Source organism: Macaca nemestrina, chromosome 3 (assembly GCF_043159975.1).
Source record: "Macaca nemestrina isolate mMacNem1 chromosome 3, mMacNem.hap1, whole genome shotgun sequence".
Taxonomy (NCBI): domain Eukaryota; kingdom Metazoa; phylum Chordata; class Mammalia; order Primates; family Cercopithecidae; genus Macaca; species Macaca nemestrina.
In genome coordinates, this window is record NC_092127.1 from 39205823 (window position 1) to 39229313 (window position 23491).

The following is a 23491-nucleotide window of genomic DNA, read 5'->3' on the forward strand; positions in this document are numbered from 1 at the left end:
TTTAAGCTATTTGTTCAAATTACAATTATTGTAACATAAAACATATTTGCACATATATTTAGTGGTGAATTGATATGAAAGTATTTTTCATAATCTTTATTTTAAAGGTGGTTCAAATAATTAGCTTTTCCTTATTAAAGTATAAACCTGTGACTATATAATTATGTTCCATTAAAATGGGATATAGTGAATATTTTCTAGACTTTCTTAGCCATTGTGTTATTGCTTAATGGATGGTATGATTAGTTTATATTTTGTATATTTGGCTAAAAACATTTTTCCTGATGTTAAATATATCCATAGGATTTGGAGATGGTTCTGTTGTGAATTTTTAAGTATTATTGTTGATATATATTACCTGATTTTATTCTTAACACCAAAATCTTCAGAAATCTGGAATTACCTGAAAAAATAAAATTACTATAGAAATTGGGAAATATTTGGCATAGGGATAGGCTATGCTAGTTTTAAACCTTAGGAATAGTAATTTTAAAAATACCTTTTATTGATGTTCTATATGCAGGCTGTCATGTAAAAATTTTTTTTGAGGTAAAACATTTTGTCACTTTTTAATATTTACCCTTCAGAAGGAATTTAAAAATGTTTAAAAAGTATTGAGGATAGTTTTTTTTTTTTTAAATAAAACCTCTCTTTCTATTCACTTAAATGACTGGCTTTATAGCACATGTACCCTAGAACATAAAGTATAATAATAATAATAATAATAATAAAGGATTGGCTTTAACTCTTTTAAATCTACTTTTTAAAAGTCCCTGTATTCAATAAATAAGAGTATATAGTTGGGCAGTGAATCTTGATTTCTATTTTTGTTCTTTCATGAGGATAAGAAAACAAAAGAGAGTTTAATTTGAATAAACTTATAAGCTTTTACAAATGGACTAGTAAAGGGAAAGTAAAAAATGCCTTACTTTTACTAAGAATAAATGCAACAAAGTGAAGAAATTTTCTTATGTGTTAATAGTACACTATTTCTAGGATAGAAGGAAAAAATATGTGCATTATTTGGGAAAAATCATATATCCTTTTCATAAGGCACAATTTTCAAATAAAACTTTTAAAGAAGATAGGTTTGATTTTTTACAGTAAATAAAGATTATTTATGTGTGTATATAATCTATATATTCAATACTAAATCCTTTCTCTCCTCTCTAACACACTATCTCAACATTTAGTTAATAAACCATCTTTGAAACAAATTATTTAAAACAACTGAAAGCTTAATTTACTAATAATACTAACAATAATAAAACAAGGTGGTAAACATTCAAAGAGAGTAAAGATTTCAGGCAATTCAGGAGTTGAGGTCATAACTGCAGAGCAATGGTAATGATATGGTTTCTATGGCAACTGATTCACTGGAGGGCTAGACCTCTGTCTAAGGTGCTGTCAGTGTATGTAGAGTTTCAGTGAACAGAAAGTCCCAAAGAAGGGTCTGTTTCTACCTAATCCAGTTTTAATTGAACTCTAGAGACTTTGAAGTGAAGCCTCAGACCAGGCCTATACTATTCCAATAAGAAATGAACCCCTTGCTTAGTTAGGCCTCAGCTGCTTTTCGGTACTGACACCTTTTCCTAATGAACACTTAAAGAAATATTATATAAATTTCAGCTAGTAATTCCTTAGTTAAGAGATTGCTAGTTTCTATTTTAAATCTCATTTTTTTTTGGCCCTAATTGTGGAATTTTATTTAATTTTTTAAAGATTAGGCTGGTTTTTTTCTGTGTAAGATTTTAATTTTTGACACATTTGACAATTTAAAATAATTTTCTCTCATGCTGTTTTTTCTTTTCTGTTTTAAAACTTCATTAGACTTTGTCATATTTAACTTGAAAAGCATATCATTATACATTCAGTATGATACCATTTATATCAGGTTTGAAAACATACAAAGTGATGTATGTTATTTATGGATATGTATGTACTAATAGTATAAAAACTTACATATAGGAATGTACATATACATGATAACCCTAAAAACAAGGATATTGATTGGCTGTGACAGAGGAAAATGGGATCTGGAAGGGTTATGCATGTGAAATTTTAGCACTGTCTGTAATGCATTTATCACTTGCTTATAGATGTATAGAATAATATGGCAAAGTGTTATGATCTTATAAGGTTACTGAGTAGAAGGTGCATGGAGCTTATGTCATTTTCTTTACTACTGAGTATTTTTTTTTTTTTTTTTTTTTTTTGAGACGGAGTCTCGCTCTGTCGCCCAGGCTGGAGGGCAGTGGCGAGATCTAGGCTCATTGCAAGCTCCGCCTCCCGGGTTCACGCCATTCGCCTGCCTCAGACTCCCAAGTAGCTAGGACTACAGGCGCCCGCAACCGTGCCTGGCTTTTTTTTTTTTTTTAATAGAGACGGGGTTTTACCTTGTTAGACAGAATGGTCCCCATCTCCTGACCTCGTGAACTCCCCGCCTTGGCCCCCAAAGTGCTGGGATTACAAGGTGTGAGCCACCGCGCCCGGCCTACTACTGAGTATTTTTGACATTGGAGTAAAACAGGTTTTAAAGGACTATGACACTTGCTGTGTTTCAAGCAGATCTTTGAATAACCATACTGTTTAAGGGAATGGAATATAAATGGTATATTTCGTTTAATCAGAAAACTGTTTCAGTACATTAAAAATCTTATAACAATGCTGTAGTATACTCATTTCTCCTAATAAATGGAGTAATCTAGAATGTGATTAAATCTTTAGTTGTATGATCATGACTTTGCAACGAGTGAATTCACTATTATGAGCAACAGATGTTATTATATAGTTCTATAGATACAAAGGGTAGAATTTTCAGACCAGTGTGTGATATTCCTGACTTATCAAAGAGTTTAAAAGATTTTTTTGTTTTCCTTTGATTTTCCTCTTCCCTCTTTAACCCAAGTAAAGGAAAATTTTAAGCAGTTAATTGGGTTCTAGTTTAACAGATGTTTCATCCTTTCTTAAAAATGTGGCAATGTGGCATATACAATGGTAGCTCTGTATTTTTGGATTAGAAAACCTGGGAATAGGCAAGATTCTGCCACTAACTTGACAAGGAGTTTTGTTTCATATATTTAACATGTCTAGGCCTCGTTTTTCTTTTTTTTTTCTTTTTTAGAGACAGGATCTCGTATTGTTGCCCAGGTTGGAGTGCAGTGGCGCAATCACTTACTGTGCCGTCGAATTCCTGGGTTTGAGTGATGTTCCCATCTCAGCTTCTTGAGTAGCTAGGGCTACAGGTGCGTGCTACCATGCCCAGCTAATTATTTAATTTTTTGTGTAGGTGGGGTCTTGCTATGTTGCCTGGCCTCAAGCAGTCCTCCCATCTTGGCCTCCCAAAGCTCAGCAATTACCAGTGTAAGCCACTGGCCCTGGCTCTTGTTTTTCTTATGGATACATTGGACTATAAATGTTGCAGAATATATATTAGATTCTCTAATATTTGGTAAATCCAGGGTAGCAAACTCAAGTACCAATGGAAGCTGGGTGGATAATAGTAAATGAGTGAATGCTCACATTACATTAGTGAATAATAAGTGAAGTGAAAATGGTACCAAAATGGAGAGCGCATTGCCAGTTGTTACTTTGTGGCATATAGATCCAGGTTTGCCGGATACCCTAGTTTTTCTTGAGAAGACAGAAATCTGAATATTTTTGCAAATATCTGTTTTCTTAACTATTTTCAACCATGTGAAATTTTGTTAAAATATCATGCGGGTCAAATATGGAGTGAAGGTTGCCATATATTGATTGATTTAGTCAATCTGAAAATTGCCACTTCATGCCAGATATTTTTCTAGGCATTGGAAATAGGGTGTATTCAAAGTCTTTGCTGTAATAGAACTTAGATTCTAGTATTCTAGTGCTGAAGAGGCAATAGACTAGCAAGCAAATATTATAGTTTCAGTTAGTAGCCAGTTGTAGTGGTCCATGCCTATAATCCCAGCACTTTGGGAGGCTGAGGCAGGAGGATCACTTGAGCCCAGAAGTTCAAGACCCCCCTGGGCAACATAGTGAGACCTCATCTCTACAAAAAAAAATGTTAAAAGTTAGCCAGATGTGGTGGCACATGCTTGTGGTCCCAGCTACTCGAGAGGCTGAGATGGGAGAATCATGTGAGCCTAGGGGGTTGAGGCTGCAGTGAGCTGTGATCACACCACTGCACTCCAGCCTGGGTGACAGAATAAGACCCTGTCTCGAAAATTAAATTAATATTTAAAATTTCAGGTAGTGATAAGTATTATGAAGAAAATCTGATAAGTTTGGGGTGGGATGAGTTGTTAATAGAGTTACTGGGGTTTAGATCCTGTGGCTTCACTGCAGAGGTGACATAAGAGGAGAAGTCTAAATGTGAGACTGATTGAACCATGTGGAGATTTGGGAGAACATTCCAGGCAGAGTGGAAAACAAGGACAAAACAAGGCCCTGAGGAAGAATGAGTTGAGCTCATCAGACAGTCCCAGATATGAGGCTTTATGCAATTATAAAGAGCTTAAGAGTTTATTATATATGTCATGGGAAGTCACTGGATGCTATTAAATACAGGAATGATGTGATCTGATTTATATTTTAAAATTTTGAGGCGAAGGGTCCTCTGGTCATAGTAGACTTCAGAGGTAAAAATAAAAGAGAGAACAAATGGAGGCCTCTGAAGACTCTGGGGCCATAGACCAACTGGTGGTATGTCTGATCAAAGTGAGAGAAAGAGATACATGCAATCTCTGAGAGTGATATTAATATTTTTGTCCTCTCTTTTCCTGTTCATTTACCTTTATTTTACATAGGTATTGATTATATTATTGAATTAGTAGGATTTCTCTGTCATCCATTTCAAAACTGCATGCATGATTATCTTGTCCTTTGAACTTTTTGTTTTGTATTTTTAAGAAACTCTCCCCCTTAGAGTTATATCCATTTTATTTCTAGATTCTGTGGTGTCAGAAATAGAATCATTTTTGTAGAAAGACTGAAATACATACTTACTGACTTAAATAAGGTTTGCTACTCTTTTTTTTCCAAAAAAAACTACATTCTGCATTGAAAATGTAGATTTATTTGCCATTAGGATTTTGAAAATGAAAATGAATAAAGAAAAAACAGTTTGAGAAGGATAAATTTTTACTATTCTTTATTTTTTCCTCTTTGTTCATCCCATCTTTATTCCTACAATGCAGTATCATAATCAGATGTTTCATTTGTAATTTTTAATAGTGGTTACTTTTGAGAGATATGTCTTAATTTTTTAACTTAATTTGCTTTCATAGAATATCAGGTTTTGATAGAAAGGCATCTCATTTTCTTATGTATTATGTATAGTACGGGTGTAGAGAAATGCTGAGTCTGGTTTTCCCTTAACATTTTCACAATTTAGCTTTTGAAATGAACTTTTTGAAAAACAAAACTTGAATAACAAAGCAACAAAGTGGCTTAGAACTAAAGACAGGATTACTTTGAATTGGCAAAGCATTTTAAGCAACTCTGTCTGTCACTTGGAATGACAAGAATTGTAACAAGTTACTCTGACAACCACCTATCCCATAGGGAGATTATGCTAAGTTCATTTGCAGGTTTGTGTTTAGCTTTAGCTGACAAAATGATACTTAACCTCTATATAGTCTTTGCACTTTCTGAATGACTGTTGCCTTAACAGTGACCTTAAAAGTGTCATTTTGTAAAGTTATGAACTTAATATATTTGTATTATAATGTATGTAAAAGTGTTATTGGGCAAATTATAATCATGTGAAACTGAATTGTGTATGTGTTTTATAAGCATATGTGGCCTCTTTTGAGGTCTTTTTGTTTCTAAGATTTTATCTGAAGTTTCATGTTTCATAATGTGGTTTAAAAATCAATCAGTAAATGATGCAATACGTATTTCCTCAGAAGCAGTAGATTATATCATTGTTTTTAAAAGCCCAAATATATACTTAAATGTTTTATAATTTTACTTTGCTTTTTTATTTAAACTTCTTTTCCATAAATTAGTTTATTTTCTTCATCTCCAAATTATGTCAGTAACTATTAAATCCTTTTTCTTAAAAATTATTTTTCTTAATAGGGTCTTTTCTATTTTAATTGGGGAAAGAAACAACAACAAAAAAACAAGTATTGTTACTTACCTGGGATTATTTTTTTCCTCATTAGATCCTGGCGTATACAGAAGGGCTGCATGGAAAATGGCTGTTCACAGAGATACGATCAATCTTTTCGCGTCGTTATCTTTTGCAAAATACAGCCCTGGAGATCTTTATGGCAAACAGAGGTAATATGTTACAGAAGTACATTGTTACAGAGCTAACTTCCATCTCTTTAAGATTTCATTTTTGAACATACCATATTGCTTCAATTTAGATAATAATTTGTAGCCTACCCTCTGTTCGGTGACTCTTTTTTTGTACCAAACGCTTCTTCATGGTTTTTTCCCACCTTGATTATTAATAGAATCATTTGTAATTTTTTTTTGCCATATCACAAATTGATATAAGGCTTTATACACATAAGGAATACATAACCATTTAATCGGTTTGAAGAGGAATTTTGATGTCCTGAGCATTGCTTTGATGCTTACATTCCTTCTGGAAGGTGGCTGCATTTGGGGGAGAGGAGAGGATGATTTAATGATTCATACATCTATTTAATCTCTTGTCTGATATATTTCGTTTATAAAGGAACCATGAGAAAATGATACTGAACTGTTCTGTTTGCTCTGTATTTCATCATTCTTGAAAGTTGAACTAAAATTTGATTTGTGGTTTTACAATGGAACTTGGTGAAATCCATTAAGACAAGAAGGGGAGACAAGTTGAACTTGAAGGAAAAGCTTCATTTGGTATGGGTGGAGGCATACAATGGAATATATGTAAAACCTACTGATTTATTGTACATATTCCTTGTATTATATATACATGGTTTGACGGTTATTTTTAAAGGTACACATGCCTGCATATATCCCACACACACATCTTGTTTTTCCTTTATGAAATTATTTGTCTTTAGGGAACACAAATTTCTTTGGGAAAATATTTTTCCCTTTCCTTTTTGATCTCCTCCTGGCACATACCTCTTCTTCTAATGTAATCATTATTCTAGGGAAATAATCAAGAGAATGTTTCATACTTTATTTCAGTCCGCATCCTTGCTGTCCCAAAGGGGCTTCAATCTTAGAATATTTATTACTTGCTCATCCTCATTCATTTTCTTTCTTTGAAATTTCTTATGCATGCTTGTTTTTATATGTGTGTTTTTCTGTTGCCTTTGCCTCATGGCCTTGACCATCTGCCATAACCTATAATGGTTTTTTCGTCTGTTTATTTTTTCCCCCTGAATTCAGTGTAATAGTGGATATGTAAAGGAGGCTTATTTAAAGTATACATACACACACACAGATAAGAATATATAAAATATATATTCATATATAATATATATTCTTATATATAATTAAATATATATTCTTCTCATATATAATATGTATTATATATATTCTTATGTGTGTGTATATATTCTTATGTGTATGTGTATATATATAACATTACTAAATATGTTGTAGGTGGTTAGTGAATGATTGATTACTTATTTACCTGAATACCTGAAACTTGTTGACAATGCCAGTGTTTAAAAATTGCGACAACATTGGTAATTTTTTTTTTTTTTTTTTTGGCTTTAAGTATTTTTTAAGGCTTGGTAGAGAAGAAGGACCATCTTCTAGATGAGCGCTTGTAGCTTACATATGATTCTGATATTGAAGTTAAAATTCCATGACTGACCAAATGAATATCTTCTAAACTCTCTCATGATTGTGTGATTTTACTTTCATGTTCTTTAAGATGGGTAAAAATTTATAATTACTCTCATAGATTAACATTTATATGCTAAATATATTTACATATTGACATATGCTTCTTGGTATTCTCATGTATGTGAAATTATTGAAATAGGATGAGAAAACATTTAAATTTGATTTTTAACCACAGAGGAAAAATTTTCCTTCAGGTCATACATTGTTTTGGATTATATGAACATTTGCTCATTGGACACATGAAAGATAAACATATAGACATTGTAAAAAGACTGTTTTAAAAATGATTGGAAATAAATGTAACTGATTATTTCATAGGTATATTGGTGGTTTTTTAGTGTTAGTTGTTTAACTATATGAACTTAAATTTTTAACATTTGTTTCTAGAAATTCCTAGAAATACCTTTGACTTGCCAAAATTCATTTTTGTAAATTTAAAGTTGCAGCTTCATGTCACATTATCTCAGCTATCATTATCATTATTATTATCATGTCTCATAATCTCAACTTCATGTCACATCAATGCAACATCAACTGTTATAACTCCTAATAGTATTTAGGAAAGAACTGTCTATGGTAAAGGAGTTTATAAGTGAAATGAATATTACCACTGGCATATTAATACTAAAACTTGATATATACCATATAAAAGGAATGTAGTAAGAATTATATTGAATAGATACCTGAATTAAAAGTAAATATTTTATTGGACCAAGGAGTCAGTTTTCCAGAAGGGAAGTTATACTGTGTTCTGATTTTTAAAAATTATTTGTTGTAGTTGCTGTAATGTTCAACTTCCCAGACCCTGCAACAGTAAAGAAAGTGGTTAACTATCTACCTCGTGTTGGCGTTGGTACAAGTTTTGGATTGCCTCAAACCAGGTACTGTTTTATATGAGAAACTTAGGGAAAGTGATCTGTCTTAATAGTTGTATTAATTAACCAGTATTAATATTCTTATTAACATTGATTTGTATTAGTGTTCTCACTTATTTCTAAATTTATAACTTTCTGTTTTATGTTTCATAGTAAATAATGATTATTAGTATTTTCTTTTGACTGAATTACATTATAATGTACTGTTTTAAGTTTTCTTTTGACTAAACTGCATTATAATATACTGTTTTCCCTAGTATATGGTATGGTGTATAGCAGAGTATATATTTAGCAAATAATCATTAAATAAAAGATTGCCTAACTGTACCCCAAGAAAAATATATTTTGTAAGATTTACTATTTATCTCTTTTATGGAAAGTTTACTAACTTTTCATGAAATATATTTATATGTATATATATAGATATAATTGCTATTTTCAAAGATACATATATAATATATATCATAATGGTATATGTGTGTATAAATACACACACACACGATATATGTCATAATGGTACACACACGTATAAACAGAAATACCACATGATCCTGCGATGCCACTCCTGGGTGTATATCTAATTGAAATGAAAACAGTATGTCAAAGAGATATCTGCACTACTGTTTTCATTGCAGCATTACTCCCAATAGCCAAGATACAGAAATCAACCTAAGTGTACATCAGCTGATGAATAAAGAAAATATTGTTGTGTATATATGCTGTGGAATGCTACTCAGTCTTTAAAAAGAAGGAAATCTTTTTATCTACAACAACATGGATGAACCCGGAGGACATTTTGTTAAGTGAAATAAGCAAGACACAGAAAGACAAATACTGTGTGATCTAAATATGTGAAATCTAAAAAAGTTAGACTCATAGAAGTAGAGAGTGGAATGGTGGTTACCAAGGTTAGGGGTGGGGTGACTGGGGAGATGTTGGTCAAAGGATACAAAATTTTAGTGAGGAGGAATAAGTTGAAGAGATCTATCCTACAGCGTAGAGACTATAGTTAGTAACAGAATATTGTTTTCTTAAAAATTGTGGAGAGTAGATTATAAAAAATGATACATATATGAGGTAATGGATAAATTAATTTGCTCAAATTAGCTATTTTGTGATGTATACAAGACAAAAAAAACCCATAATTTTTATTGGTTGCTAATAGTCTGGAATATAAATATACCAAAATTGATTAATTCCCTCATTGGTGAAGATTTGCTTTATTTCCATGTTTTCATTATTATAAAAAATGCTGTGGTAAAGTTATTTATGTATTTTTTATTTGAAGTTTTATGACCAATGTCTTATTTATAAAATAATAAAAAAATTGTGCTACCTTGAAGTATTATTTGCCTAAGCTATATAATTTAAAGGAGGAAGAAACCAAATTGCATAAAAAGGCAATACTCATTTATGTGCTGCCTAGAAGAAACCAACTCTTTTTTTTCTTTTTCAGTAGGTATTTTTTTCCAGCTTTATTGAGTTGTAATTCACAAGTATAAATTATATATATTTGAGGTCTACCTCATGATGATTTGATACATATATACATTGTTAAATGATTACTGCATTCAAGTTAATTAACATATCCATCACCTCACAGTTACCTTTGTGTGTGTGTGTGTGTGTGTGTGTGTGTGTGTGTGTGGTGAGAATACTTAAAGATCTACTCTCTTAGCAATTTAAATATGCAGTTTAATATTATGAACTATAATCTTCATATTAAACATTAGATTCCCAGAACTTACTCATCTTACAATGAAAAGTTTGTACACTTTGACCACATCTCCCCATTTCTCCCACTCCTCTGACTCTGGCAACCAAGAAGCCCAGTTTAAATATAAATACATTTATATGTTAAAGGTAAATGGACAGAACAGAGGTATACCATGCAAACACTACCTTAATAAAAACAGCCAGCTAGTCATATCATTACTATATTAGTTTTCTAGGACTGTCATAACAAAGTACCACAAATTGGGTGGCTTAAACAACAGAAATGTGTTCTCTCACAGTTTTGGAGGCTAGAAGTCCAAAATGAAGTTTTCATCAGTGTTGGTTCCTTCTGAGGACTGTGAGGGAAGGATCTGTTCCAGGCCTCTCTCCTTGGTTTTTAGATGCCTCTCTTCTCCCTGTGTCTCTTTACATTGTTTTCCCTCTATGTATGTCTCTGTCCAGGTTTCCCCCTTTTACAAAGGCACCAGTCATGTTGGATTTGGGCCCACCCTGATGACTTCATTTTAACTTGAAAATATTCTTTCTGCAAATTGTTACATTCTGAGGTACTGAGAGTTAGGTGTTGAACATAGGACTTTTAAGGAGTCATAATTCAACCCATAACAATTACCAAATTACCAAACAAAGCATTATATTATCAGAGGAAAAAGTGACATATCATAATGATAAAAGAACCAGTTCATCAAAACGATGATCTTAAATTTACATACATCTAAAAATAGAGCTTCAAAATTCATAAGACAAAAATGGATAGAAGTGGAATGAAATATAGACAACCTCTCCCTATTATGTCAGTAATTTAGAGAACAGGTAGACAAAAAATCAGTAAGTGTACTGAAGACTGGAACATTATTAACCACCTTGATCTATGTCACATGTATAAAACATTTTAGTCAACTGCGCAAAATACATTCATTTTAAATACACATAGAACATTTGTCACATTGACCATATTCAGTCCTAAAACAAGCCTCAAAATGTTTAGAAAGATTGAGATCTTGGATCTCTGGTTAATTACAAACAGAAATCAGTTATAGAAAGGTTTTTGGAAAATCTCTTGAGTATTTGGAAATTAACGTACTTCTACATAAAACATGGGCCAGAGATGAAATTACAAGGGATATTAGAAATATTGTAACTAATTGAAAATATAACAGCACAACCTATAGAAATGTTTAACATGAAGGTAAAGAAGTGCCTAGTATAGAATTATAGCATTAAATGATTTTATTTAAGAAGGGAGAGGGGAAGCAGGAGGGAAGGAGGAGAGGATCATTGCCTAAAATCAATGATCTTAGCTTCAGTCTGAAGAACGTGGGAAAAAAGAGGAGCACATGTAGTCAAAGTAAGCTGAAGAAAGAAAAAAATAATAAAAATAAATGATAGAGGAAAAATTCAATGTAATGAAAAGCTGTCTCTTGACAAGATTAATTTTGTATTAATAGTAAATATCTAGCAAAGACTTATGCAGAAAGAGAAGACATAAAAATATCGAGAATAAAGGAGGGAACATCAGATACTGCAGATATTAAAAGAAAAATAAAGAAATATTATGAACAAATTTATGCTACTAAATTAGACAACTTAGATGAAATAGATTCCTTGAAAGGCACAAGCTATCAAATATCACTAATGAAGAAATGGTTAACCTTAATAGCTCACAAAGGAAACTGAATTGTAGTAAAAGACCTTACCTCAGAGAAAACTTGTAGTTCAGATGAATTCTATCAAATGTTTAATGAAGAAATAATACTATTTCTACACAAACTCTTGCAAAAAAATAGAAAAGGAGATTAAATTCCCAACAACATTATATGAGACCAGCATTACCTGAACACTAAATGCATACAAAGGCATTTCAAGAAATGGGAACTGCAGACCATCCTAATTGGAAAGGAAGAAATGAAATAGTCTTTTTAGCACATATTCCTGACTGTTTATGTGGAAAGTCCCAGAGAATCTATGAGGAAAAACAAAACAACAGCTGTTAGAACTAATAAATGAGTTTAGCTGTTCCTAGCATACTGGGTCAATAAACAAAACTCAATTTTATCCTTGATGAAATGCTAGCAATGAAGAATCAGAAACTGAAATTAAAACTAGTGTCTAAACACTATCAAAAAATAAATACATATAGATAAATTTGAAAATGTATGCATAAGACCTGCTCACTGAAAACTATAAAACTGTTTTGGAGAATTAAAACTTAAAAATGGAGAGTTGTACTATACTATGCTCATGGATTGGAAGACTCAATATTATTGAGATACCAGTTTTCTCCAAAATTGATCTGAGGTCCAAAACAGCCCTATACAAAATCTGAACAAGCTTTTTCTTTCTTTCTTTCTTTTTTAAAGACATTGGCAAGATAGCCAGGCATGGTGGCTCACACCTATAATCTCAGCACTTTGGAAAGCCCATGTGGGAGAATTACTTGAGCTTAGGAGTTCAAGACCAGTCTGGGCAACATAGGGAGACCCCATCTCTATTTTTTTTTTAATTTAAAAAAAGGAAAAAAAGAGATTGACAAGCTGATTCTAAAATTAAGTGAAATTGTAAATATTCCAGAATAGTTTAAACAATTTTGAGAAAAAAACAGAAGACTTAATGTAAAACTACATTCTTTAGGATAGCTTGTTATTTAAGGATAGACTCATGTAAACCAATGGACTGTAACAGAGTTCAGAAATAGACTCAAACATTTATGATCAATTTGATTTTTGACAAAGATGTCAAGGTATGTCCATCTTTTTAACAAATGATCTTTTTAACAAATGATGATGAACAATTGGTTAGCCATATCTAAAAAGAAAAAGAACCTCACCTGTTACTTTACATATAAATTAACTCAAAATGTAACAGAAAAAAATGTAGTGTAGACAAACATAAGTGCTAAAAGTAGAACTTCTTGAAAGAACACATAGGAGAAAAATCTTTGTGACCTTGAATGAGGTAAATATTTCTTAAAATCTTTAATTGATTTCATTAAAATAAAAAACATTTGCTTTGAAATGCCAACTCTTAAGAAAGTGAAAATATACGCCACAGACTGGGTTAAAGTATTTGTTCAACTTATGTGTGATAAAGGACTTACATCCAGGATATGTAGGAAACACGCTATAAAACAAGATAACCTGGCTACCAAAAAAAAGAAAAAACCAAAAAAAAAAAAAAAAAACAAGTTTTGAACAGATACTTCAACAAAGAATAGATATAGATGCCAAATAAACACATGAAAAGAAGCCAAACATCATTAGTCATCTGAGAAATGCCAATTAAAACCACAGTGTGATCCCATGACATACCTATTCGAATAACTTTTAAAAAATCTAACAATACCAAGAGCAGTATACAAGGTAACTGGAACCTCACATGTTATTGATGGGAAAGTAAAGTGGTATGACCTCTTTGTAAACAATTTGGCAGTTTCATATAGAATTAAGCATACATTTTCTCATACATCCTAGAAGTCTCACTCTAGGTCTCCTGCCCTAGAGGAATGAAAATATATGTTCATGCAGTGACTGCTTCATGAATATTTATAGCAGCTATATTAATAATCACAAAAATTGGAAATAACCAAGATGGTTATCAACTGGTAAATGGACAAACTGTGATAAATCCACACAATGGAATCTATATAATACTTAGAAATAAAAGGAATGAAGTCCTGTACTAATACATGCAACAACACAGATGAATTTGAAAATATTATACTAGGTGAACAAAGCCAACGCAAAAGGCTGCATCTGCATGCTGTATGATTCCATTTATATGACATTCTGGAAAAAGCAAAACTGTTAGGGACAGAAAACAGAGCAGTGATTGCTAAGAGCTATGGGAAAAGAGGAGGAATTGCATACAAGGGAGAATAAGAGGAACTTTTGGGGATCATGGAAATATTGCATGTCATAATTGATGTTCTTACACAACTCTCTCTGTTTAGAAAACTCATTATATTGTACACCTAAAAATAATGAATTTTTCTCTGTGTAAATTATTCTTCAGCAAGCCTGATTTTCAAAAACAACAACAAAGAATGTGTAATATTAATGAGGATGTACAGGTTAGGAACTTAATGTATATCGTACTAATTCCATTCCTAGGCAATTTTCAAGAGTAATGAAAACATACATATTCACATTTACTTTTAAGCAAATATTAATAGCAGTTTTATTCTAGTCCCAAACTGTAAACATTTTTGATGCCCATCAACTGTGAGTGGCTAAACAGATTGCTGTACCTCTATACAATGGAATAAATGAAATACCACTTAGAAATAAAAAGGAAATGATTACTGGTACATGCAGCAACATGGATGAATTTCAAAAGTCTTGTGCTAAATGAAAGAAATTAAACATTATGGGCTTCATACATCATAGCTATAGACTGTGGTTTTATTTATATGAAATTATTGAAAAAAGCAAAACAACACAGTAGCAGAAAGCAGATTATTGGTTACTAGGGGCCAGGAGTTGGGGCAAGGAAATTGGCTGCAGAGGGTTATGAGGGACCTTTTAAAGTGTATGTTGACTGTGGTGGTGGTTACACAAATACACACACACACACACACACACACATATATATATTTTCAAATCCCATCAAATTGTACACTTAAGTTTGACAAATATTATGGTATTAAATTATATCTCTTCCTCAAAAAACCACAAATAGTGTTCCCATGTGATCCAGAGTTCTCACTACTGGACATCTGTCCACACTAAAGGATATCAGTACATTGAAGACACATCTGCACCCCCATGTTTATTGCAGCACTGTTCACACTAGCCAAGATATGGAATCAGTGGTGTTCAACAGCTGATAAATGGATAAGAAAAAGGTGGCACATGTACACAATGGAATACTATTCAGCCTTAAAAAACATGAAATCTTGTCATTAATGGCAGCATGGATGGACCTGGAGGACATTATATTAAGTGAAATAAGCCAGGCACAGAAAGTTAAACACTGCATGTTCTCACTCATACGTGGAAGCTACCAAAAAGTTAATCTCCAATGAGTAAAAAGTAGAACAGTGGATACTAGAGGATCAGAAGGGTAGTGGGGAGGGAGAGATAGGGAGAGATTTGTTAAAGGATACAAAATAAGAGGTGGACTGAGGAATAAATTCTAAAGTTCTGTGTAACACTGTAGGATGACTAGGGTTAGCAGTAATACATAGTTTCAAATAGCTAGGAGGAGGATTTTGACTGTTGCTAACACAAATAAATGATAAATGTTTGAGATAATGGATGTCCTAATTACCTGATCTGATCAGTGTCTTATATGTATCACATCGCTGTGTACACCATAAATATGTACAATTATTACATCTATGTAAAAATGTTTAAATAAAAGTAAATAATTAATTATACTCCAATCAAGATTATTGAAAGATAAGCTCTCTAAGCATATTTAAAAATACCTAAGCCAAAAGTGCTTATTACATCTGTACATGTGATGCTTTTTTAAAAGAAGTATTTATTATAATAATTTTAGTATGTACTATGGTATTATTTAATATACACATGGTAAATCTGATTAAAACTTTTAATCATTTTGATAAAAGATTGGATTTTGCTCTATTATATCATATAATTTTTTATTTAATATAATATTAAATCTATAGATTAAGGATTTTGTAACTATATGTAATTAAAACCTATATCTGTAACCTCTGGTAAATCAGAGTTCACATATTAGTTTTGTATTTGAATGTATGGACTTAATAACTAGCATTTATATTGTTGAAAGTAACCTAATAAGTATCTGAGAGAAATGTTAAATCGGCAAATTCTCTGTCATGGTATAGGGTATTGGGAGAGTGTAGGCATATGCATTTTTTTTCTGTGTGCTGGGACTACATTGAAATAGCATAATTACTAATTATTTCCTTTCATAGTAGGTATTGATTCATCATCAATACAATTTAGTTAACTAATTTAAGAACTGGAAAGAGCGAACACTGGGATTTTTCTATTGATTGAAACATATTAGCAGTGGAAACCTACAGTTTACTTTTAGCATACCTAAGTTGGTATTGATTTGAGCTACTTTTGATCAGTGTTTATTTTAAAATTTTAAGACAACATCCTATTACAAATGCAATTGCGATAGAATGTACAGACATCAGCTAGGATGTTAGTAGTAGCTACAACCAGCCTGTGGCTGGATGGCTCTCAAAGGAATCTCTCATGAGCTCCTTAGCGGTAGGCCTCAGTTCCTTACAAAGTCAGTTTTTCCATCTGCTACTGGAGTGTCTACATGACATGGGAGCTGGCTTCCTGCAAAGCAAGTGATCCAAGAGAGAATGAAGCAGAAGCCCCCGTTTTTTTTTTATTACTTACTCTTGATAGTTATATACCATTATTTCAGATACATTGTATTCATTACAAGTGGGTCACTAAATACAGCCCAAACTCCAGGGGAGGGGAATTAAGCTCCACCTCTTGAGGATATATTTCAAAACCACCACAGGTCACAACTTTTATGTAAATGGGGCAAATAAAGTGATCCTTCTGGATTATAAGCAATATTGCCTTACAATACCAGTAATGCTTTTGATTAGATACTTTTTATAATTTAATGAGGATTTCAGAGTTCAGGAAGAAGCAGCCCAGAGGAGCATAGTAGATTTCCTTATGCTAGTTAAAAAGTCTTTTTCAACCAATTTTCTGTTTATTTTAGAAAAGATTTGTTTATCACACCTAATACATGTTTTCATACCTGGGAATGTTTTGTAATGTTCTCCCACAGTTAAAGCTAGATGTCCTTTTTTATTTATTTATTTATTTATTTATTTATTTATTAAAGACAAGGTCTTGCTGTGTCACCCAGGCTGGAGTGCTGGATTGCAGTGGTACAGTCACAGCAGCTCAACCTGCTGGGCTCAAGCAATTCTCTCACCTCAGCTTCCCATTAGCTGGTACTATAGGCATATGCTACTATGCCTGGCTAATTTTTTTTTTTTTTTTTTTTGTAAGAGATGCAGTCTTGCTCCATTGTCCAGGCTGATCTCAAAATCCTGGGCTAAAGTGATCCTGCCACCTCAACCTCCTAAACTGCTGGGATTATAGGCATGAGCCACCGTGCTCAGCCTATAAGTCTTAATTTATTAATCAGTTTCTTAAATAGATTTTCAGTTATAATGTGTCAAGCACTCAGCAATGTACAAGATAGATACCATTTTACCCATACATTTTTAAAACAAACATGTAAACTAAATAGCTGTGATAAATGACAGGAAGGATATAATTAGAGTGTTGTAGTAGTGATTCGTGGAGTGGAGATCGGTTGCTTTGGATAAGATAACCAGGAATATCTTCCTATGTGACTTTTAAGTTTTGATTTGAAGAAATACAACCAGCTGTTCTTTGAACAAAGGCGTAGTATATGCAAAGGCCCTGAAGCAAGACAGGGAGCTTCTAGTGTTCTAAGAAATGCTGGAAAGCAAGTATCACTGGAACTTAGTGATATTAGGAAGAGGGTGTTATTTATATAAGACCAGAGCCTACTGAAGACATCTGGATGATATGTGATGTTGATAATGTAGCTGAAGAGAGACATTTTTGTTTAGAGATTTTTAAGAAATGTAATTTATAAGACTCAGCGATTTGGGGGGTGATGACAAAGGGAGATGTTCAATATGTTTAGTCAATACTCAAGTCTCAGCTCGAGCTGCTCAGTGGCATTTACTGAGATTAGGAATACTGGACAAACAGTATTTGTATAAACATCCTTCCATCCCCATGGCTGGGGTTGTGGGGAGGAGGTAGATGGACAGAAAATGAGTTCAATTTTAGGTCCTTGAAACTGGAACCCCTGAGAGACGTCCAGATTGAGATGTTGAATAGGAAGCTAGATATAAACAGGTAGGTTGAGAGCTCAAAAGAAAGGCCTAGTAATTGAGAGTCACTACCATGTATATGAAATTTGAAGCCATGAGAGGGAGTGAGTTCATCTGGGGAGAGATTGTAGAATGCCAACAGGAACTAGGGCTGCATCTGGAAAACCTCAGCATGTAAAGGTTAGGTAAGGGAAACAGGACATCCCTGCCCCCCCCAAAAAACAACAACACTAAGAGCAAAAACAAGAGTGGCTCAAAAGATAGGAAACCCAGGAAAGTATGATGCCAAGTGTATTAGTCTGTTCTCATACCTCTGTAAAGAGATACCTGAAACTGGGTAAAGAAAGGAGGTTAAATTGGCTCATGTTTCCTCAGGCTATAAGGAAGCATGGCTGGAGAGGAAACTTACAATCATGGTAGAAGGTGAAGGGGAAGCAGACATATCTTATATGGCAGGAGCATGAGGAAGAAGCGGGGAGGGGAGTGCCACACACTCTTCAACAACCAGATCTCGTGAAAACTCACTCACTGTCATGAGAACAGCAAGGAGGAAATTTACCCCGTGATATAATCACCTCCCACCAGGCCCCACCTCCAACACTGGGGGTTACAATTTGATATGATTTTGCTCTATGTCCCCACCCAAATCTCATCTCAAATTATAATCCCCACATGTCAAGGGAGGACCTGATTGGATCAGGGGGGCAGTTTCCCCCATGTTGTTCTCGTGATAGTGAGTGAGTTCTCACGAGATCTGATGGTTTAATATTTTCTCGGTTCTCCGTCCCCGACTGCTGCCTTTGAAGAAGGTGCTTCCTTCTTTGCCTTCCACCATGATTGTAGTTTCCTGAGGCCTCCCCAACCATGTGGAGTCAATTAAACCTCTTTTCTTTGTAAATTACCCAGTCTTTCTTAGGCAGTTTTTTATAGTTTGTGAGAGTGGACTAATACACAATTCGATGTGATATTTGGGTGGAGACACAAATCCAAACCATATCACCAAGGGATGATAGTTTTTAAACATGAAAATATCTGATGAGAAATCAGTAAGACGTAGACTGAAAACTGTCCATCACATTTAGCAACAGCAGCTTTTGACCTCCAGAGGATTGAATGTTGTGAATTTGCCCACACAATATCAAGAAGCTTTACTTGGCAAGCAGGACCCTGAATTTTGTTGGCATTTATGAGCTACTCCTTTTGGTTTGGTTGTGATAACACTACAAGTCAGGGCCATTAAGACCAAGTGTTCTGACTTGTCAATCAGTAGGACATGAGAGGGTAGAGACTATTGTGCTAAATCCTGACTCACCACTGATGGCAGTCAGCAAGAGAGTTAGTCCTATTATCAGTTTTCTACCTGTTGTCGTTCTTGATCTGGAGTATTCTTTCTGACACCCAGGAGCACTTACAGTGCAAACATATACACGCAGATACCAGTTTTAAGCCATAACAAAAATATATTGAGTCAGCCCAAAGGTGCCACCCAATAGTTTTCATTTTAGTTTTTCTGTTTCACTGTGAGTTTTGCCCAACCCTATCACTTGTTTTCAGGCATTTTCTTTTTTCTACAGGAGCACTAACCAAGGAGTTTAATACATGCATATCAGGGGTTGTAACAGCTACCAGGAGATATGTTATTTTGCCGTTAGAAGCTTAGAGAAGTACAGAAAAGGGAGTGAGCTTAGGCTGTGTGGCTAGAGTGGTAGTGGTGGAGAGGGCTTCATTTTTTTTTGATTCCATGTTCCATGGTCTGCACCTCTATATATATACCTCTATATATATATATATCCTCCTCTATATACCTCCTAGAACCTAGAGAGTTCCTGGGCTTGGGAGCATCTTTTTTTTTTTTTGTCCTCACACGTTCTGCCATGTAGCTATTCGTGCTTTTGGTTACTTCTATGGCCAGCAACTCTTTCTCCCATGGGACTGAGAAGCTTACTAATTCGGATGCCTATATCCAGCAGAGGTATAACATATCAAAATTTATGCGATGCAGCTAAAGTAATATTAAGTGAAAATTTACAGCTTTAAACACCCATATCTGAAATAAATTCCTCAAATCAATAACCTATGCTTCTACTTTTAGACAATAGAGGAGAGCAAACTAAATGCAAAGCAAGTAGAAAAAAATGAGTAATGAAGATTATAACAAAAATCAATGAAACATAAAGCAAAAACACTAAAGAAGATCAATGAAACAAAAGCTGATTCTTTGCGAAGATCAGTAAAATTGACAGACTTTAACCTAACCATGAAAGATGACACAAATTACTTAAATTAGAAGTGAAAGTAGAGACATAACTATTGAGCATATAGAATCTTTATTCTTTTTTCCTGTTTCTTTTTCTTCTTTTATAGAGACAGGATCTTGCTCTGTTGCCCTGGCTGGAGTGCAGTTGGCACAGTTATAGCTCACTGCAGCCTCAGACTCCTGGGCTCAAGCCATTCTCCCATTTCAGCCTCCTGAGTAGCTGGGACTACAGGCACATGCCACCATGTCTGGCTAATATTTTGATTTTTTTTTTTTTTTTTGGTAGAGATAAGGCCTTCCTATGTTGCTCAAGCTGGCCTTGAACTCGGGCTCAAGTGATCCTCCCGCCTCAATCTTCTAAAGTGCTGGGATTACAGGTGTGAACCACCAAGCCCAGCCTGAGCCTACAGAAATTAAAAGGAGTAGAAAGGAACATCATGGACAACTTCATGCCAACAAATTAGATACTTAAATGATATGGACAAATTCTTAGAAAAACAGAATTGCCAAAACTGGCTCAAGAAGAAATTGAAAATCTGAATGGACCTATAACGCATAAAGAAAATGAATTATTAATATAAAAATCTTTCCTTAAAGAAAAGCCCAGACCCATTTGTCTTTACTAGTTAATGCAATAAAATATTTAAACTAGAAATGATATAAATCTTTAATCTACTCATCCAGAAAATTGGAGGGGAGAAAACACTTGCAACTCATTCTATAAGGTCAGTCACCCCAGTACCATTGCCAGACAAAGACACCACAGGAAAACTCACAAGAAAAACGCATAGGCCAGTTTCCCTCCTGAACAGAGACACAATTTTTTAAAATAAAATTTAGGAAACCAAATTCAGCAGCATATAAAAAGCATTTATAAAATGTTCATGTGGGTTTTATCACTAGGACGCCAGTTAATTTAAATCTGAAGATCAATTTATGTTGTGCACCAGTATTTATAAAGGAGAAAAACCTTACTGTCATTTCATAAAAAAAGCATTTGAAAAAATTTAACACACATTCATGCTTAAAAACTCTCAACTAACTTTCAACTAAAGAAATTTCCACAAATTGACAAAAATCATCTACCAAAAAGCTCCCAATATGGACATCATACTTAAAGTTGAAAGACTGAATACTTTTCCCCAAAGTTTAGGAGGGTAAAAATGTCTTCCCATTTTTACCACTTCTATTCAGCATTACATTGGAGATGTTAGCTTGTACAACAAGGAAGAAAGAGAGGAAGGAAGGGAGAAATTGAAGATATCTGTACTGGAAATGAAGAAAAAAAGTAGCCCTCTTTACAGATCACAGAAGTGTAGATTCGTACAATGAAAAGTATAAAACATTTTTAAGAGAAATTAAAAATAGACCTTAATAAATGGAGACATTCCATGTTCATGGATCAGAAGACTCAATATAATTAATAGGGTAGTTTTCCCTAGATCTATAAAATCAATACAATCCCTATCAAATTCCTAATAGACTTTTTTGGAGAAATTGGGAAGTTGAAATGAATGCACCTAGAATAGCCTAAACAATTTTGAAATATAAGAACAAAATTGGAAGACGTACCTTGATTTCAAAACTTACTCTAGAGCCACAGTTATCAAGATACTGAGGGAATTCACCCTTCCTCATTTTCATTGTACTCAGTCCTCAGTTGTGGTAATTGTACAAAGATAGGCATATAAATTAAAGGAAGAGAACTGACAATACACAAATAAATCCTTGCATTTGTGGTCAATTGTTTTGCAGCATAGGTGCCAACACAATTCAGTGAGGAAAAGATAGGCTTTAAACAATTTGTGGAGAAAATTGGATGTTTACATACAAGAAAATTTTGATGCTTACCACATATCAGTCAAAAAAATTAACTCAAAATATATTATAGGCCTATATGTGAGAAGTAAAACTATAAAATATCTGAAAGAAAACATAGGAGAAAAACTTTCTGATGTTGGGAAAGGCAAAGAGTTCTCAGATGTAACACTAAAAGCATAATCCACAAAAGAAAAAATTGAGAAATTAGACTCAACCAAAATGTAAAACTTTTGTGTTTCAAAATTGATCACTAAGTAAATGAAGAGATAAGCCACAGACTGATAAAACATTTATATATCGTGTGTCTGACAAAGCACTTTTTATTAGCCTGCATTCTCCAGAAAAAGAAAACCAATAGGATATGTATGGATATATAAGAGATTTATTATGGGAATTGGCTTATATGACCATGGAGGCTAAGAAATTCCACGATACACCATCTACAGCTGGAGACCCAGGAAAGACAGTGGTGTAATTCAATCCTAATTTGAAGGTCAGGGGAGCCCATGACTGAGCCCAAGGCTTGAAGGTCTGAGGAGAGAGGGATGGGGGAAGAATTGAAGGATAGAGAACCAAGAGCTCCTACTGTCCAAGAGGAGGAGAATATAGATTCCCACCTTGAGGAGAAGAGGGAATTCACCCTTTCTCCTTCTTGTTGTATTCAGTCCTCAATCGACTGGATGATGCTCACCACACTGGAGAGAGCAGTCTGCATTACTAAGCCCACTGGTTCAAGTACTAACCTCTCTGGAAATGCTATCACAGATATACCCAGAAATCGTGTTTTACCAGCTCTCTAAGGTCACTTAATCCAGTCAAGCTGACACATAAAATTAACTATCACAGACTTGTATTCAGGATGTATATAGAATTCTAACAACTCAATGATAAAATACAAACAGCTCAGTAAATGAGTAAAAGATTTGATTAGTCATTTCACCAAAGAAGATGTACAAATGACCAATCAGCAAGTGAAAAGATGCTTAACAACATACATTAAAAATACTGTTTTACACTAACTAGAATGGTCATAATCAAAATACAAGAGCGAGTATTGGCGAGGATGTGGAGATGAATTTATACATTGTTAATTGGAACATATAGTGGTATAGCCACCTTGGAAAACAATTTGGTGGTTTCTCAAAAAATTAA

At 33.7% G+C, this 23491-nt stretch overlaps 1 protein-coding gene across 7 annotated transcripts in view; it reads left to right on the forward strand.

Moving 5' to 3' along the window:
• LOC105463467 (LPS responsive beige-like anchor protein) overlaps nt 1-23491 on the forward strand; it is a 770029-nt gene that overhangs the window by 539057 nt on the left and 207481 nt on the right. For all 7 annotated transcript variants that reach the window (XM_011710554.3, XM_071092575.1, XM_011710553.3 and 4 more), the window contains 2 exons: nt 6153-6270; nt 8582-8684. In XM_011710554.3, the coding sequence (XP_011708856.2) occupies nt 6153-6270; nt 8582-8684 (221 nt within the window). The remainder of the gene's footprint in view (nt 1-6152; nt 6271-8581; nt 8685-23491) is intronic.